The sequence below is a fragment of the Elephas maximus genome, chromosome 7, assembly GCF_024166365.1.
Source record: "Elephas maximus indicus isolate mEleMax1 chromosome 7, mEleMax1 primary haplotype, whole genome shotgun sequence".
Classification (NCBI taxonomy): domain Eukaryota; kingdom Metazoa; phylum Chordata; class Mammalia; order Proboscidea; family Elephantidae; genus Elephas; species Elephas maximus.
In genome coordinates this window covers 104,193,169-104,212,485 of record NC_064825.1, presented here as the reverse complement: position 1 = coordinate 104,212,485, position 19,317 = coordinate 104,193,169, and the positions used below count along the sequence as shown (strand labels likewise).

The following is a 19,317-nucleotide window of genomic DNA, read 5'->3' as shown; positions in this document are numbered from 1 at the left end:
GATTAGTTTTTACATCTCTTTAAAAAATGTTGGTATTTGGATCCGGATTGCATTGTATTTGTAGTTTGCTTTAGGTAGAATTGTTATTTTCAAAGTGTTGTGTCTTCCTGTCCATGAGCATGGTACGTTTTTCCATTTATGTAGGTCTCTTTTGGTTTCTTGTTGTAGTGTTTTGTAGTTTTCTTTGTATATGTCTTTTACAATCAAATGCAGTCAAATGCTCTTGAGTGTAAAATACCTATACAAAGAAAACCACAAAATATTACTGTAAGAAACCAAAGGGTTTTTACATTCCTGGTTAGATTTATTCCTAAGTATTTTTATTTTATTTTATTTTTTTAGGGGCTATTATAAATGGTATTGTTTTCCTGATTTCCTTTTTGTCATCCTCTTTATTGGTATATAGGAATTCAACTGAGTTTCGTATGTTTATCTTGTATTCTGTTCCTCTGCTGAATCTTTCTATTAGTTCCAGTAGTTTTCCCTTAGAATCTTTTGAGTTTTCTATGTATATAGTATCATATTATCTGCAAATAGGGATAATTTTACTTCTTCCTTACCAATTTGAATGCCCTTTATTTCTTTGTTTTGTCTTACTGCTCTAAACCAAAGAAACCAAACCTACTGCCATCGAGTTGATTCCGACTCATAGCGACCCTATAGGACAGAGTAGAACTGCCCAATAGAGTTTCCAAGGAGCACCTCGTGGATTCAAATCTCCAACCTCTTGGTTAGCAGCCATAGCACTTAACCACTATGCCACCAGGGTTTCCCTTATTGCTCTAAAAAACTAATGTTAAATAAGAGTGATGATAAATAGTATCCTTGTCTTGTTCCTGTTCTCAAGGGGAATGTTTTCAGACTCTTTCCGTTAAAAATGATGTTGATGATTGGTTTTATATAGATGTCTTTAGTTATGCTGAGGAATTTCCCTTCTATAACTATCTTATTGAGAGTGTTTATTGGGAAAGGCTGTTGGACTTTGTCAGATGCCTTTTCTGCATCAATTGAGATGATCATGGGATTCTTTTCTTTCGTTTTATTTATGTGCTTGATCATGTTGATTGATTTTCTAATGTTGAACCATCCTTGCATACCTGGCATGAATCCTACTTGGTTGCGGTGTTTTATTTTTTTGATATGATGCTGAATCCTATTGGCTAGAATTTTGTTGAGAAGTTTTGCATCTGTATTCATGAGAGATATTGGTCTGTAATTTTCTCTTTTTGTGGTGTCTTTGCCTGGTTTTGGTATCAGGGTTATGCTGGCTTTGTAGAATGAAGTCAGAAGTATTCCTTCCTTTTCTACTGTTCCAAAATAGTTTGAGTAGTACTGGTAGAAGCACTTCTCTGAATGTTTGGTGGAATTATCCAGTGAAACCATCTGGGCCAGGGATTTTTTTTGGGGGGGGAGTTAATTACGTTTACAGTCTCTTCCCTTTTTATGGATCTGTTCAGATTTTTAACATCATTTAGCATTAGTTTGGGTAGGTAGTGTGTTTCCAGAAATTTGTCCATTTCCTCTAGGTTTTCAAATTTGTTGGAGTACAGTTTTTCATAATACTCTGTTATGATCCTTTTTATTTCAGTTGGGTCTGCAGTAATGTCCTCCATTTCATTTCTTATTTGGGTTATTTGAGTCCTCTCCTGTTTTTCTTTTGTCAGTTTGGCCAGTGGTCTGTAGGTTTTGCTGATCCTTTCAAAGAGCTGACTTTTGGTTTTGTTGATTATTTCTATTGTTTTTCTATTCTGTATTTCCTTGATTTCTGCTCTCTGCTCTGATCTTTATTATTTCCTTTCTTCTAGTGGGTGTGGGTTTCTTTTGCTGTTATCTTTCTATTTGTTCAAGTTGTGTAGCTAACATTTTAATTTTGTCCCTGTTTTCTTTTTTGATGAATGCACCTATTGCTATAAATTGATCTCTGAACACTGCCTTTGCTGTGTCCCAAAGGTTTGGTATGATGTGTTTTCATTCTCATTTGATTCTAGGATTTTTTTTTTTTTTTACATCCCTGATTTCTTCTATTACTCAGTGTTTTTTAAGTAGAGCATTATTCAGTTTCCATGTAATGGATTTTTTTCCTTGCTCTTCCTTTCATTAATTACTTTGATGGTGTTGTGGTCAGGGAAAGATAATTTCTATTTTCTCAATGCTTTGGATTTGTTGAGGGTTGTTCTGTGCCCTAAGGTGTGGTCTATTCTGGATAACGTTCCACATGTGTTGGAAAAGAATGTGTATTTTGCAGTTGTTGGGTGGAGTGTTCTAAATATGTCTATGAGATCAAGTTGGCTGATTGTGGCCTTTAACTCTTCTCTATCTTTGTTGACTTACTTTCTAGATATTCCGTTCTTTACCGAGAGTGGTGTGTTGAAGTCTCCTAGTATTATTGTGGAACTGTCAACTTCACTTTTCAGTGCTATTAGAGCTTGTTTTATGCAATTTGGAATCCTGTCATTGGGTACATAGATATTTATTATGGTTATGTTTTCATGATGAATCATCCCTTTAATTATTATATAGTGTCCTTCTTTGTCTTTTATAGTAGATTTTGTTTTCAGGTCTATTTTGTCTGAGATTTGTACTGCCACTCCTGCTTTTTTTTTTTATTTTTGTAACTGCTTGATATATATTTTTTCCATCCTTTGATTTCTAATAAATTTACATCTTTGTTTTTAAGATGAGCCTCTTGTAGATAGCATATTGATAGGTCTTGTTTTTTTAATCCATTCTGTCAGTCTCTGTCTCTTTATGGGTGAATTTAGGCCATTTACATTCTTTGTAATTATTGATAGGTGTGAGTTTTTTGCTGTCATTTTGTAGTAATATTTTGTGGGTGCAGACATTTTCTTTGTTCCTCTTACTCTCCTCTGCTGAATTTCTTTTGTTTGTGGATTTTTTTTTTCTTCTGTTTTTGTAGATTTTGTTTTTCCTGAGACTGTTTTTCTTCTTTATTTTGATATGTAGGTTTGTTAACTTTCTTTGTGGTTGCCTGTAATTTTACCCTTATCTTCCTACATTTGAACCAGTCTTTTATTACTTGGTATCACCTTGCCTTCCTCTCATCTGAAAGTTCTATACCTACACCATTTATTTCCTCTTTTATTGTTCTGACATTATTGTCATTTACAGACTAACCTCTCTGGTTTCCTGCTGTAAAACTATTCTTTTGAATAGTCCTTGGGAGTTCATTTCCTAGGTTGGTATCTGGCTGGTGTCATCTTGTGTCCTAGATTCAGACTGTTGTCCGATGTTGTTTGCAATCAAACCAAAGTACTCCCTTTAATAACTCTTGTAAGTTTGGCTTGGTTTGGTTTGGTTTTTACATAGTCCCATAATTTCTGTTTATCCAGAAATGTCCTAATTTAACCATCATATTTGAATGAATGTTTTGCAGGTTACACTGTTTTTGGTTGACGATCTTTTCTTTCAAGGTTTCATATATGTCATCCCGTTGCTTTCTTGCCTGTGTGGTTTCTGCCGAGTAATCAGTGCTTAGTCTTATTGTTTCCCCTCCGTATGTGACTATTCATTTTTCTTGAGCTGCTCTCAGGATTCTTTCTTTGTCTTTGGTTTTAATGAGTGTGATGATGATATGCCTTGGTGATTTTCTTTTGGGGTCCACACAAATGGGGCTCATTGAGTTTCTTGGATGATCAGCTTTTCATCTTTCATGATATTAGGGAAGTTTTCTGTCAGCAGTTCTTCAATGATCCCCTCCATGTTTTCCATTTTCTCTCCCTGTTCTGGAACTCTGATCACTCACATATTTTTGCTTTTGATTGTATCCCACAGCATTTTCAGGTTTTCTTCTTTTTACTTCTTTTTTTTTTTCTGATTTTCCCTCAAAGTTGTCTTCAATATAACTGATCCATTCTCCATTGTTTGAAACCTGCTTCTCAGACCTTGTATGACACTGTCCCCTTCTGAAATCTTGTTTATCTTTTGGACTTCTAATTGTTGTTTTTGTAAGATTTCTACTTGTGAGTTTATCTTGACATCGTGTTCCTGTATTAGTTTCCAGAATCCTTCCATTTTTGTCTGTATTTTCCATTAATTTGTCTGCCTTTTCCATGAATTTGTCTATTTTTTCCTCATTTTTCTATGCTTTTTGCTTCAACTTTTGGACAGTTCTAAATATTAGAGATTTGAACTCCCTATCAAGTGGTTCCAGTGTCTTTTCTCCTACTGGAAAGTTGACTGGTGTTTCATTTTGGATGCCTACTAAAACTTTCCTGTCCTTTTTTTTTTTTTTTTTTGTATGTTTTGAAATTGTCTGCTGTCTTGACATTTGGTAGTTATTTTCTTCATTTATTGATTGTAGTTTTTTTGTTTGTTTTGTGCTGCTTTTTTTGTTTTATTTGGTTATATCTGACCAAGCGGACTGTGTGTTCTTTGTTTGCTCATCTGTGGGCACAATATTTTTCACCTCCTTGTTCAATGGGCAGGGCCAGTTGCTCAGCTATGGTGCAGCAGGGCCGGTCCAGCTGAAAGGGTGGGGCTGGGATAGGTTTTTTGTATTGGCAGGCTGGGGATCAGTGAAGGGAAGGCTCTGGTAGACTGTGCCTGTACTTCTAGGGGTATGATGCTCACCACACAGTGCAGATAGGCAGGAGGAAAGGGTGAGGTTGTGATGTGTTCTGCTAAGATGGGTATGAGAGAAAAGAGAGGAGGGAGAAACAGGAAAAAAAATGTGCTGAGGGAGTTTGCCATTGGAGTGGAGAGACTAGAAACCAAGAAATGAAGAAAAACAAAAATGAAAAAAGAGTAAATAAATCAAAGAAATGCCCCCAGGGATTCCACTGACATGGCTGTGCATACCAGGTCAGTGGCTCCCAAGCTGCGAAGTACAGCCTGGCTAGAAGGGGCAGAGATGGCACACAACACCAGGTGTGCAGGAGACAGGAAAAGAAGGTAAGTAGAGAGAGATGAGAAACCAAGAAATGAAGAGAGATAAAAAGGAAAAACAAAGAAACGCCTCCAGGAATTCCATTGGAGCAGACGGGGTAGTGGATCCCAAACTGGGCAGCACAGTTAGGTTAGTAGGGGCTCCTAAGCTGAGGAAAGAAAAAGAAAACAAACAAAAAAGGCCTTGGGGATCCCACCAGCATGGTGATGCTTATAGGGAAAGCAGATCCCTAACTGAGTGACACACAGGGCCAAATGTTTGAGAGAAAGGTTGGGCAGGAGGTGAGAGGTAGGTTAGAAAGCAAAAGAAGCCAAAAAAAAAAAAAAGCAACATCAGCAACAACGAAATGGCACTGAAGGAGCCAACCAGTGTGGGCAGGGGGAATCCAAGCAGCATGGAGTTGGTGTTTCCCGGGCTGAGGTCACTTATCCCACTTGGACGCAGCAGAGGCTGAGCAAGGGGAGGAAAAATGGGGGTGGGAAAGCATGTATTGCTGATTACCAGATGCTCTGTGTCCTGCTGGGAGTTCCGTGAAGCTGCTTTCCTGTACTCCGTGTCTGCCGATCTCCAACAGGAATCCATGATGGTGAATCCATGCTGCATTAGCTGATAGGGGACCTCTGCCCATATCCCTCCTCCCTCTCTTTTCTCTGTCAGTTTCTTATTCCATTCAGTGGTTGGTTGAGTTATTTATCTCTTCATTTGACTCTAGGGTTGCAGAATTGACATTTATCTCTGTTTTACTTAGTTTTTTGAGTCTTTGCTGTGGAGGGACGGTGTGGTGCTTTTGTCTATAGTGCCATGTGGGCTCCACCCTCAAAAGTACTTTCTTTGAAATATGTAAAGGACTTAACAGAAATTTCACAAAACATGATATGTCTTGATAAGTGCTACTGAGTCATTTCTTAATCACAGTGACACTGTGTGCAACAGAAAAAAACACTGCCCCATCCTGTGCCACCCCCACAATCATTGGTATGTTTGAGCCCATTGTTGCAGCTACTGTGTCAACCCATCTTTTGAGGGTCTTCCTGTTTTTCAGTGACCCTCTACTTTACCAAGCATGATGTCATTTTCCAGGGACTAGTCCCTCCTGAGAACATGTACAAAGTATGTGAGACGAAGTCTTCCATCCTCACTTCCAAAGGGAATTCTGGCTGTACTTCTTTGAAGACAGACTTATTCATTCTTCTGGAGGTCCATTCTATATTCAATATTCTTTGCCAACACCATAATTCAAAAGCATCAATTCTTCTTTGGTCTTCCTTGTTACATTGTCCAGCTTTCACATGTATATGAAGTGATTGAAAGTATCATGGCTTAGGCAGGCACTCCTTAGTCCTCAAAGTGACATATTTGCTTTTCAACACTTTAAAAAGGTCTTTTGTACCAGATTTGCCCAATATAATATGCCTTTTGATTTCTTGACCTCTGCTTCCATAGGCATTAATTGTAGATACAAGTAAAATGAAATGCTTTCTTCTGAATCTTGCTTGAATTTCTGGCAGTTCCCTGTGGATGTACTGTTGCAACTGCTTTTGAATGAGCCTTAGCAAAATTTTACTGGCATGTGATACTAACGATATTGTTCTATAATTTCCTGAATTGCATTGAATCACTTTTCTTTGGAAATGGCATAAATATGAATTTTTCCCCATCAGCTGACCAGGTAGCTGCTTTCCAAACTTCTTAGCACAGATGAGTGAGCACCTCCAGCACTGCATCCATTTGTTGAAACTTCTGAATTGGAAGTCCGTCAATTCCTGGAGTCTGGTTTTATTGCCAATACCTCAGTGCATCTTGGACTTCTCCATTCAGTACCCTCAGTTCTTGATCATATTTTACCACCTGAAATTGTTTAACATTGACCAGTTATTTTTGCTACAGTGGCCCTCTATATTCCTTCCATACTCTTTTGATGCTTCTTGTGATGTTCAATATTTTGCCCATAGTATCCTTCAGTTTTGCAACTGGAGGCTTAAATTTTTTCTTCAATTATTTCAGCTTGAGAAATGCTGATCATGTTCTTCCATTTTGATTTTCTAACTCTAGTTCTTTGCACACTTCTTTATGATACATTGCTTTGTCTTCTTGAGCCATACTTTGAAATTTTCTGTTCAACTCTTTTAGGTCCTCATTTCTTCCATTTGCTTTAGCTACTACACATTCAAGAGTAAGTTTCAGAGGCTCTTTTGACAACCATTTTGGCCTTTTTTTCTTTTCTCTCTTTTTAATGACTTTTTGATTTCTTCATGTATGATATCCTTGTTGTCATCGCACAACTTGCCTGGTCATTGGTCATTAGTGCTCAATGCATCAAATCTGTTCTTGAGATGCTCTCCAAATTCAGGTGGAATATACTCAAGGTCCATTTTGGTTCCCATGAACTTGTTCCAATTTTCTTCAATTTCAATTTAAACTTGCATATGAGCAATTGATGGTCTGTTCTGCAGTCATCCCTCAGCCTTGTTCTGACAGATGTTATTGAACATTTCTGTCGTGTCTTTCCACAGATGTAGTTGGTTTATTTGTGTGTTTTCTATCTCGTGAGGTCCATGTGTATAGTCACCATTTACATTGTTGAAAAAGAAGTATTTGGAATGAACAAGTCATCAGTCTTTCGATATTGTATCATGCCTTCTCTGGCATCATTTCTATCACCAAGGCCATATTTTCCAACTACAAAACCTTCTTTTTTATTTCCTACTTCCACATTCCACATTCCAATCACCAGTAATTATCAATGCATCTTGATTACAGGTTTGATCAATTTCAGACTGCAAAAGTTGATATAAATATACATGATCCCCATCTTTGGCATTTGTGGTTGGTGCATAAATTTGAATAATACTTGTATTAACTGGTCTTCCTTGAAGAGATATGTACATTACCCTATCACCAATAAGAACATGAAAAAAACTCACAAAACCATTAGTCATCAGTGAAATGTGAATTAAAGCAAAATAATTTACCACTACATACCTCCACCCTGCCTTAAGAAGCCTTGATGGTGCAATGGTTATGTGCTGGAATACTAAACAAAAGGTCAGAGGTTTGAACCCACCCAACCATTTTGTGGGAGAAAGACCTGGCAATTATCACTTGTAAATATTTTTTTAAAACCCAATGCCTTACAGTAGATTCTGACTCATAACAACCCTATAGGACATGTTTTCCTGCAGAGTGGTTAGTGGGTTCAAATCTCTGACTTTTAGTTAACAGCAGGGTGCTTAGCAACTCGACCACCAGGGCTCCTTTTGTAAAGATTAAAAACCAAACTAATTGCCACACAGTCGATTCTGACTCATAGCAACCATATAGGACACAGTAGAATTGCCCCAAAGGGTTTCTAAGTCTGCAATCTTTATTAAGGCACACTGCCACATCTTCCTCCCACAGAGTTAATGGCAGATTCAAACCACTGACCACTAGGTTAGCTGCTTAGCACTTTAACAGGGCTCTCTATAAAGATTACAACCTAGAAAGCCCTATGGGGCAACTCTACTATGTCACATGAGGTCACTATGTGTCAGAATCCACTCTTTAACACCACCAACAACATGCACCCCTTAGAATGACTAAAAGAATAACAACTAAAAACACCAAGTGACAAAGATGTGGAACACCAGAACTCTTTTCTTGTGCTTTAGAGATCTCTGTACCTATTTAATGCTGCCTAGGTTTCTGACCAAGGAGCCCTGGTGGCTCAGTGGCTAAAGTATTAAGCTGATAACCAGAAGGTCAACAATTGGAACCTACCAGCTGATCAGCAGGAAAAAAATGAAGCAGTCAACTTCCATAAACTTTTATAGCCTTGAAAATCCTATGGGGAAGTTCCACTCTGTCCTGTAGGGTCACTAAGTCAGAATCGACTGAATAGCAATGGAAATGTGACATAGCTTTCTGACCAACCTTTGAGAACCAGGAGATACAGTAATCTGGCACCTTCTGGGGCTTCTGGCTACTTCCAAAGACTTCTCTGAAATGTGAAAAACAACTTCTGGAGACAAACACTTTAACATAGCAACCATTTATTTTATGTTCTACTGCTCTACCTCCCAAGAACTCAATAATGGATTTCCAGGAAAGATTTAATATGGATGAAAATATAGAAGCCCCCTCTGTGAAATGGGTCAACAGAGAAATTATATCACAGTCTACACATAGGAATCGTGCCACCTGCTATTCACATGGCATTCAGTTTCCTTGACTATTGTTTTATTGTTCTAAGTTTGGGCAGAGAAAGGGAACTCTCACATGGTTAGATTCCAAGAGCAGGAATACAAGTCCCTATTCAACAATGGATGTTCTTAAGCATGTTTTTACAGAATATGTAACATGTCACTCAAAGGAGATAATTTAGTCCTCAGAGAGCAAGGTAAGATCCCTTAGCCGTTATGTAAATTCTTTATATATCTATGTGGCTCACAGTGAAAATGTTTTTCGTTGTTGTTCACACATCCAGAGCAACTCTCTGTGGGAAGAAAGACCTGGCAACATACTCCCGTAAAAATTACAGCATAGGAAATCCTATGGGGCAGCTCTACTCTGTCCTAAGAGTCAGAATAAACTTGAGGGCACACAGCAATGGGTAGAGTGATTCTTTTAAATAAGTTTACTCCACACTTTCTGCCTCTTGTACTACTGCTCCAGAGACATGTAAATATCAGTTCTCTTTAGTGTTTCAAGTGAATCCAGTCTAAATTCAAGTTCTAGATTTTCTGAGAAAAGATTTCGAGTTTTTAGGCTAAAAGGAAAGATTTAGACTCAAACATCACCTTATAAATTTTTGCTTGATATTGAATTTTCTGAAGATTCTCTTGCCAAGTGTGTCATAGCTGTCATATTGAAAGTTACCATTTCAAGAGTAGGTCAGTTTGAAGAAGAAATTGTTACTGAACACTCCAAATATCAAAAAGTTCATCTCTAAAGACCACTAAGGTAAGTCTCTCAATAACGTTGTCTCTTGTTTGACATTATTACTATTCAAATAGATGAATTACTGTTTTTCAACTCTTTTCAGATATACTAATACAATATTTCTTTCTCTCTCCAAACATGCAAAATATATGGGTAATTATCATTAACCTCATTTGATGGGTAAAGTTGACGTTTACAGAGATTAAACAATTTGCAGGACTATAACCTAGCTCCCTCACATCAGGTACCATGCTTCTGCCAGGAGACAACTGCCTTTAACAATCAAGACTGATAATCAGGATGGAAAAATGGTTTAAATGCACATTACGTACAAAAGTCATAAATATGAATATTGAATGACGTAAATCATCCACCATTCAATACAAGCACAAACATGGAGAACCCTTCCTGGGATCAAATTTCTATGGATAATACAAGTCTCTCTGACTTCTTTAGAGGTAGAATGGAGATGATTCTTGTACTTATTGTGTGGTTAAATATTTCTCTATATTATTGTTCTAAGTGTCAATAATTCTTATCTCCTAGGTGCACACACAGTCATAAAAATGGAACAAATAAACTGCTACGTGTTTCCCCAGCACTGTGCTGAATGTGTTCGTGTGTATTCTCTCAATCAATTCTGTAACAAACAGAGAGGTGGACATTATCATTCTCTTTAGAGATAAGAAAACAAGGGTGTAAGGTGTCAAGAAACGCATCCCAGATAAAAATAGTTGCAAATGAAAGATTCTAGATCTGTTTCTGTGTCCAATACACTTAGTCTCTGTGACAGTCATTTTCAGCATTTTTGCAGAAGGTTTTGGGGCCATGCTTTGCAGGGGAATTAGAAAGGGGGACAGGAGCTGAAGGAGCCTGGTGATGCAATGGTTAAGCACTTCGCTGCAAACTGAAAGGTCAGCAGTTGGAACCCACCAGGCAGTCTGTGGGAGAAAAGACCTGGCAATCTGTTCTCGTAAAAATTACAGCCTAGGAAACCCTATGGGGCAGTTCTACCCTGTCCTATAGGATCGCAGGGGTGGAGGGAAAGACCAAGATGAAGCCCTTCAGTGGAAAAAAAAAAAAACACCACATTTTTCTTAATATTTGGGAATTATCTCTTTCTGTCTATGTCTATATATTCTGCCCATGTAATTGTTTTTCATAAACTTGACTCTGCCCTGTATTAGCCCCTTGATTTGGGGAAGAATTCTGAACTTCTCGGATTTTCTATTTCCCAATGTGTAATACAAGTATAAAAATGATACTGGTAACAATCTCGCAGGTGTGTAATGAGGATGGAATAGCACATGTCTGCTAAACTCTTAGAACATACCAAAGGCTCTGTAAATTTTGCTACCATTACCTTTATTATTATAACTACTAACATTAGTCTCTGACATTGTCTGGGCACCTGAAAAATGGGTGAAATAATTCCAACCTCACAGGTTCTTACAAGGATTAAATGGAATCACAGGTGCAAAGCTCTTGCTACCATACAATTAAGATAGCAACAAGTCATTAAGATGTACATATTACTATTGTAAAGTTAACTGCATTTAGACAATAAGCATTATGAGGTCTTTTACAGTAGCTGCTGTATCCTTTCTTTTTATTCCCATAACAAATGTCCGGTACTCCTTAGGTCAACTAATTTATATATAGCCTGCTAACTGGTGTTTTTGTCTTTGGCTCCCACTACCTTAATCAACCTCAATGAAGACAAGCAAAAACCTTTACTAGAGTGATAGTCCAATATTCCTCCTTCCTCGAATTGCTCTGCATCCTTACAATAGTATTCTCAAAAACCTTTCATGGTGCTTGATATCCTAAAGAATAAGAGAAAATTTCCCTCACTTTATTTACATCCATGGCTGTTCTACCACTATTTTCTACTACTTCAAAGTATATACAGATGATCTTCTTCCCTGTTTATAGAAGTCCCTCATGTTTACATTCTTAGTATCTTCACATGGGGGATAGTTTGAGTAATCTTCAAGAACTCATGTTCCCAGGCATATACCCAAAAGAAAAGCAATGAGGAATTCAAACAGATACTTGTACACTCAAGTTCATTACAGCACTGTTCACAATATACAAAAGGTAGAGGGAAAAGCTTGAATGTCCATCAAAAAATGAATGTGCAAATAAAATGTGGTATATGGAAACAAAAGGCTATTAGTCCGCCATAAAGAGAATCCAAGTTCTGACACATGCTCTAACAAGGAAGAACCTTGAAAACATTATGCTGAGGAAAATAAGTCAGTCACAACAGACAGATATTCATTCAACTTACATAAAATATCTAGAATAGGCAAGTGTATATATAGGGACCAAAGTTTATTAGTGGTTAGCAGAAGCAGGTGGGAGGGAGAAAGAAAGGAGGACTGAATGCTTAGGGGACACTGAGCTTCTGGTAAGGGCGATGAAAGAATTGGGAAATGGATAATGGCAATTGCTGAACAACATAATGAATGTCACTGAATTATACATGTGAACAATATTGAATTGGTAAATGTTTTGTTAAATACATATTTACCACAATGAAAGAGAAAAAGGCTCAGAGCCTTTATTTACCTCGAAAAACCTCAAAAATTTACAAATCAATAGAACCAAGACATTAATTGTTTATTAGAATGAAAATGCTTAATAAACTCAAGGTTGCATTGATAAAAATGGTTTTCTTTGCAGGTAATGGTCACATGAAATACATGGAGAATAAGAACAATGTGACAGAGTTTGTTCTATTGGGGCTTACAGAAAATCCAAAGATGCAGAAAGTTACATTTGCTGTGTTTTTTGTCATCTGTACCATCACTGTGGTAGGAAATGTGCTCATTGTGGTCACCATCACTGCCAGCCCATTGCTAGGATCCCCCATGTACTTCTTCCTGGCCTATCTCTCTTTTATCAATGCTTGCTATTCCTCTGTCAGTACCCCTAAACTGATTGTAGATTCACTCTGTGAAAGAAAGACCATCTCATTCAATGGATGTATGACTCAAGTCTTTGGGGAACATTTCTTTGGAGGTGCCGAGGTCATCCTTCTTTCTGTGATGGCGTTTGATCGATATGTGGCCATCTGCAAGCCCTTGCACTACACATCCATCATTAACCGGAGAGCATGTGGGGTGCTAATTGCAGTCTCATGGGTAGGAGGCTTCCTTCATGCAATCATACAGATTCTCTTCATGTTTAGATTACCCTTCTGTGGCCCTAACATCATAGATCACTTTATGTGTGATCTGAACCCTTTGCTCAATCTTGCCTGCACTGATACCCACACTCTAGGGCTCTTTGTTGCTGCCAACAGTGGGTTCATCTGCCTGTTAAACTTTCTCCTCTTGCTGGTCTCCTATGTGGTCATCCTGTGCTCCTTAAGGACCCATAGCTTGGAGGGGAGGCGTAAAGCTCTCTCAACTTGTGTTTCCCACATCACAGTGGTCGTCTTATTCTTTGTGCCCTGCATATTTGTGTATATGAGACCCGCGGCCACTTTATACGTTGACAAAGCAGTTGCTGTATTCTATGCCACGATAACTCCCACATTAAATCCTTTAATATATACCTTCAGAAATGCCCAGATGAAAAGTGTCATTGTGAAATTGTGCAGAAGGACAGCTATTTCAGATGATAAATATATCTAGATCCTAAGAATGATTCAACTAAGGAAATGGTCAAAAGAACATTTACAATGATCTCAGAAAGAAATATTTATGGGATAAAGAAAAAAAAATTCATCATTACAATTCACAGATTTTGGATTTAGCAGATCAGAAATAAGTGCAAGAAAAGAGAGAAAACCTAAGCCAGGAGCATTTTTTGCATACTTGAAAATTCTGCCAAATTTGGACTTAGTTTTACTAGCATAATGCATGTAAATAGATGTGTAAGCTTTCTCTTTATTAAAAAATAGAAGAAATAATAAAATTAATTGGTATTGAGCAATCATCTCTATAACAAGTGCCAAGAGATCGGCACTTCTATTATCCCATTTTACCAGCAAGAGAGTAGCTACATTAAAAAAAACCGGGAACAAGAATCTGCTGATTTCATAGTCATGCTCTTAACTGTTTCGAAACATTGTCAAATAACGATGACAGATAGGTCAAATAATTACAATTGCTACCATTTATTCAGTCTGGGACTATGCTGGGAACTTTGTATATATTAGTTTACCATCTATAATTAAAAACCTAGTAATTTTTACTTATTTCTCTGCTAATTTTTATGTACCACATTTTAAGTTCATTTGCTGCCAGCAAAATTATGATAGCTAACTACTTAGCATTTTAAAAACAATGAGGCGTTTAATCTCTGAATGGTAGATAATGAAGACTGAGGCATGTTTCCAAGATTGTTGTCCTTAGGTCATTAGGTGCCATCAAGTCAATTCTGACTCATAGCAACCCTATGCACAACAGAACAAAACACTCCCCGATTGATCCTGAGCCATCCTTACAATCGTTGTTATGCTTGAGCTCATTGTTGCAGCCACTGTGTCAATCCACTTTGTTGAGGGTCTTCCTCTTTTCCGCTGATCCTGTGCTCTGCCAAGCAAGATGTCCTTCTCCAGGGACTGATCCCTCCTGACAACATGCCCAAAATATGTAAGATGCAGTCTTGCCATCTTTGTCTCTAAGGAGCATTCTGGCTGTACTTCTTCTAAGATAGGTTTGTTCGTTCTTTTGGCAGTCCATGGTATATTCAATACTCTTCGCCAAGACCACAATTCAAAGGCGTGAGTTCTTCTTTGTTCTTCCTAATTCATTGTCCGGCTTTCACATGCATATGATGCTACCGAAAATACCATGGCTTGGGTCAGGCGCACCTTAGTCTTCAAGGTGACATCTTTGCTATTCAACACTTTAAAGAGGTCTTTTGCAGCAGATTTACCCAATGCAATGTGTCTTTTGATTTCTTGACTGTTGCTTCCATGGCTGTTGACTGTGGATCCAAGTAAAATGAAATCCTTGACAACTTCAATCTTTTCTCCGTTTAGCATGGTGTTGCTCGTTGGTCCAAGTGTGAGGATTTTTGTTTTCTTTATGTTGAGGTGCAATCGATATTGAAGGTTGTGGTCTTTGACCTTCATCAGTAAATACTTCAAGTCCTCTTCACTTTCAGCAAGCAAGGCTGTGTCATAAGCATAACACAGGTTGTTAATGAGTCTTCCTACATCCTGATGCCCCATTCTTCTTCATATAGTCTAGCTTCTCGAATTATTTGCTCAGCATACAGATTGAATAGGTATGGTGAAAGAATACAACCCTGATGCACACCTTTCCTGACTTTAAACCAATCCGTATCCCCTTGTTCTGTCCAAACAACTGCCTCTTGATCTATGTGAAGGTTCCTCATGAGCACAATTAAGTGTTCTGGAATTCCCATTCTTCACAATGTTATCCATAATTTGTTATGATCCACACAGTCTAATGTCTTTGTGTAGTCAATAAAACAGAAGTAAACATCCTTCTGGCATTCTCTGCTTTAAGCCAGGATCCATCTGACATCAGCAGTGATATCTCTGGTTCCACATCCTCTTCTGAAACCAACCTGAATTTCTGGCAGTTCCTGTCTATATACTGCCATAGCCGTTTTTGAATGATCTTCACCAAAATTTTCCATGCATGTGATATTAATGACATTGTTCTGTATTTTCCACAGTTGGTTGAGTCATCTTTCTTGGGAGTAGGTATAAATATGTATCTCTTCCAGTCAGTTGACCAGCAAGCTGTCTTCCATATTTCTTGGCATAGACGAGTGAGCATCTCCAGTGCTGCATCTGTTTGTTGAAACATTTCAGCTGATATTCCATCAGTTCCTGGATCCTTGTTTTTCACCAATGCCTTCAGAGCTGCTTGGACTTCTTCGTTCAGTACCATCAGTTCCTGATCATATGCCGCCTCTTGAAATGGTTGAACATCGACAAATTCTTTTTGGTATAATGACACTGTGTATTCCTTCCATCTTCTTTTGATGCTTCCTGCATCATTTTATATTTTCCCCATAGAATCCTTCACTGTTGCAACTCGAGGCTTGAAGTTTTTCTTCAGTTCTTTCAGCTTGAGAGATGCCGAGCGTGTTCTTCCCTTTTGGTTTTCCATCTCCAGCTCTTGGCATATGTCATTATAATACTTTACTTTGTCTTCTCGAGCTGCCCTTTCGAATCTTCTGTTCAGTTCTTTCACTTCATCAATTCTTCCTTTTGCTTTAGCTGCTCGACACTCAAGACCAAGTTTCAGAGTCTCCTCTGACATCCATCTTGGTCTTTTCTTTCTTTCCTGTCTTTTCAGTGACCTCTTGCTTTCTTCATGGATGATGTCCTTGATGTCATTCCACAACTCGTCCCGTCCTCGGTCTCCAGTGTTCAGTGCATCAAATCTATTCTTGAGATGGTCTCTAAATTCAGGGGGGATATACTCAAGGTCATATTTTGGCTCTCGTGGACTTGCTCTGATTTTCTTCAGTTTCAGCTTGAACTTGCATGTGAGCAATTGATGGTCTGTTCCACAGTCGGCCCCTGGCCTTGTTCTGACTAATGATATTGAGCTTTTCCATCATCTCTTTCCACAGATGTAGTCAATTTGATTTCTGTGTGTTCCATCTGGTGAGGTCCATGTGTATAGTCACCGTTTATGTTGGTGAAAGAAGGTATTTGCAATGAAAAAGTCATTCATCTTGCAAAATTCTATCATTCGATCTCTGGCATTGTTTCTATCACCAAGACCATATTTTCCAACTACCAATCCTTCTTCTTTGTTTCCAACTTTCACATTCCAACCACCAGTAATTATGAGTGCATCCTGATTGCATGTTCAATCAATTTCAGACTGCAGCAGCTGATAAAAATCTTCTGTTTCTTCATCTTTGGCCCTAGTGGTTGGTACGTAAATTTGAATAATAGTTGTATCAACTGGTCTTCCTTGTAGGCATATGGATATTATCCTATCACTGACAGCGTTGTACTTCAGGATAGATCTTGAAACATTCTTTTTGACAATGAATGCAACACCATTCCTCTTCAAGTTATCATTCCCAGCATAGTAGACTACATGATTGTCCAATTCAAAATGGCCAACACCAGTCCGTTCCAGCTCACTAATGCCTAGGATATCGATCTTTATGCATTCCATTTCATTTTTGATGACTTGCAATTTTCCTAGATTCATACTTCATACATTCCAGATTCTGATTATTAATGGATGTTTGCAGCTGTTTCTTCTCATTTTGAGTCATGCTACATCAGCAAATGAAGGTCCCAAAACCTTTCCTCCATCCACTTCACTAAGGTCGACTCTATTTTGAGGAGGCAGCTCTTCCCCAGTCATCTTTTGAGTGCCTTCTAATCTGGGGGGCTCACCTTCCAGCACTATATCAGACAATGTCCCACTGCTATTCACAAGGTTTTCACTGGCTAATGCTTTTCAGAAGTAGACTGCCGGGTCCTTCTTCCTAGTCTGTCTTAGTCTGGGAGCTCAGCTGAAACCTGTCTTTCATGGGTGACCCTGCTGGTATCTGAATACCAGTGGCAAAACTTCCAGCATCACAGCAACATGCAAGCCCCCACAGTAAGACAAACTGACAGACATATGGGGGTCTTAAGTTGATAGCCCACCAAAAACAGTGATGGTTCAAATAAAAGAACATTTGAATATTTGGTAAGGACTTTTATTTATTAAAGTCATTCTCCATAAAATATTTGTCTGCTAGATACAATAGTTTCTACCATGTGGCACAAAATCTGGTGCATAATAAATATCAAATGAATGATTAAAAGTATAAAGGAAGATGAAGAAATTAAATAAAAGGTAGAGAAAAAATTAATACTGGACACTCAGGAATTCTTTCTACCTTTATCTGCTTCAGGCTCCAAGTAGAATTCTAACTAGACCTTGTGGGAGATCAGAATTTGTTTTTACTCCTGCTTAAACTAAAAAAATGAGAAAGAAATGCAACTAAGATTCTCAGTGTCTGAGCAAATGTTTTAGTTTTATAGTCTTCCTGCTCTCAACCAGGTTTTATTATCTTATGACTGTAGGCTGTGTGTTTTATTTTTCTGTTTGTTGATTTTTTTTTTTTTTTGGTAACATTTCATTATTAAAAGTTGTTTTGAAAAAAAATTCTATGGCTCTTTCTTCACACAAAGCAACTTCAGCACAGATATATTTCATTACCTGCTTCATTCATTCATTGATTAGCCAACAGACATTTTTGAGCCAAAGGTGTATATTATGCCCAGGAATAGTTGCTGGGCCTTCAGCTTTGACTAAAAAGAAACTCGCATTCTGCTTATGATCCATTGGGTGATTCTCACAAGAAAGTAGAAGAGTACAACCCAGTGATATAAATAGTAAGAGAGTGGAAGCATTGGTTGCTGTGAAAGCACATGAAAGGAAGACATAACAGGGACCTGGGGTTCAAGAAATGTTTCTTAGATGGAAATCATCAAAAATACACTGAAGGCTCTTTCCACCATCTTGGAGCCTGTAGAAGCCTTCTGGGAACAGGACTTCTAAACCAGCAAATATGTCTGGAAGGCTGTGGTCCAAGGCCATTTTTGCTGGCTATAAACTGGGTCTCCGGAACCAAAGAGAGCACACAGCTCTTCTGAAAATTGAAGACTTTTATGCCTGAGATGCAAATGAATTCTATTTAGTCAAGAGATATGCTTATGTGTACAAAGCAAAGAACAACACTGTGACTCCTGGCAGCAAACCTAACAAAACCAGAGTAATCTGGGGAAAGGTAACTCCCACCCATGGAAACAGTGGCACGGTTCATGCCAAATTCCTAAGCAACATTCCTGCTAAGGCCATTGGACACAGAATCCGTGTGATGTTGTATCCCTCAAGGATTTTAACTTTTTGAGAAGTAAATAAATTGTGTATTTGTAAAAAAAAAAAAAAAAAAAAAATTGAATGAAGGATAAAAAGGAGTCAGTAGGATAAATAGCATTAAGACTGGTATGAGACAATATATAGGAGATAGAATACGTAGGCCAGGAAGTGAAAAAGATCATGACATACTCAGGAAACCTAAATAATTCAGTATAGCTGTGCTTAATAATTCAACTGTTCTTCCAACAATTATTTTTTGAAGTCACAATGTGTCCCAGGAACCGTGCTCAGCATTGAACATATAAAAGGCTAAAAGCAAGATATGAAGCTGGGGAGATAGAAACAGAGATCAGGAAGAGTCCTATAGCCATGTTAGGATTTAGTGTTAAGGACAACGGAGAAACATTGAGCTGTCTTTCAAGCTAACAAATGATATGCTTGAATTGGAGTTTTAGGGTGTTAACTTTAGCTACAGTATGGCAACAAGACTAGAATCAGGATAGCGGTTAGGACTTCATCATAAAGACTTGGTGTGAAAGGATAAAGATCTTGACCATGGTGGTGCCAGTGAGGATGCAGAGTCAGTACACCTACGGCCCAGACTCACAGCAGCTGGGCTTTTACCTCAGGCTCTGTGTCTAGGGAACCCAAACT

General features: G+C 38.1%; 1 protein-coding gene and 1 pseudogene across 1 annotated transcript; both read left to right on the top strand.

Annotated features, from left to right (window-relative positions):
- Positions 1–12,534: 12,534 nt before the first annotated feature.
- LOC126080150 (olfactory receptor 4C46-like) lies at positions 12,535–13,470 on the top strand. Its single transcript, XM_049891439.1, has one exon. It carries the CDS (start codon positions 12,535–12,537, stop codon positions 13,468–13,470), a length of 936 nt encoding a protein of 311 aa, XP_049747396.1.
- A 4,881-nt stretch (positions 13,471–18,351) lies between these two features.
- Positions 18,352–18,694, top strand: LOC126080149 (60S ribosomal protein L35a-like; annotated as a pseudogene).
- Positions 18,695–19,317: the final 623 nt, after the last annotated feature.

Bases quoted from the DNA above. Each gene is read 5' to 3' on its own strand.
- LOC126080150 (XM_049891439.1), top strand. From the start codon at position 12,535: ATGGAGAATAAGAACAATGTGACAGAGTTTGTTCTATTGGGGCTTACA.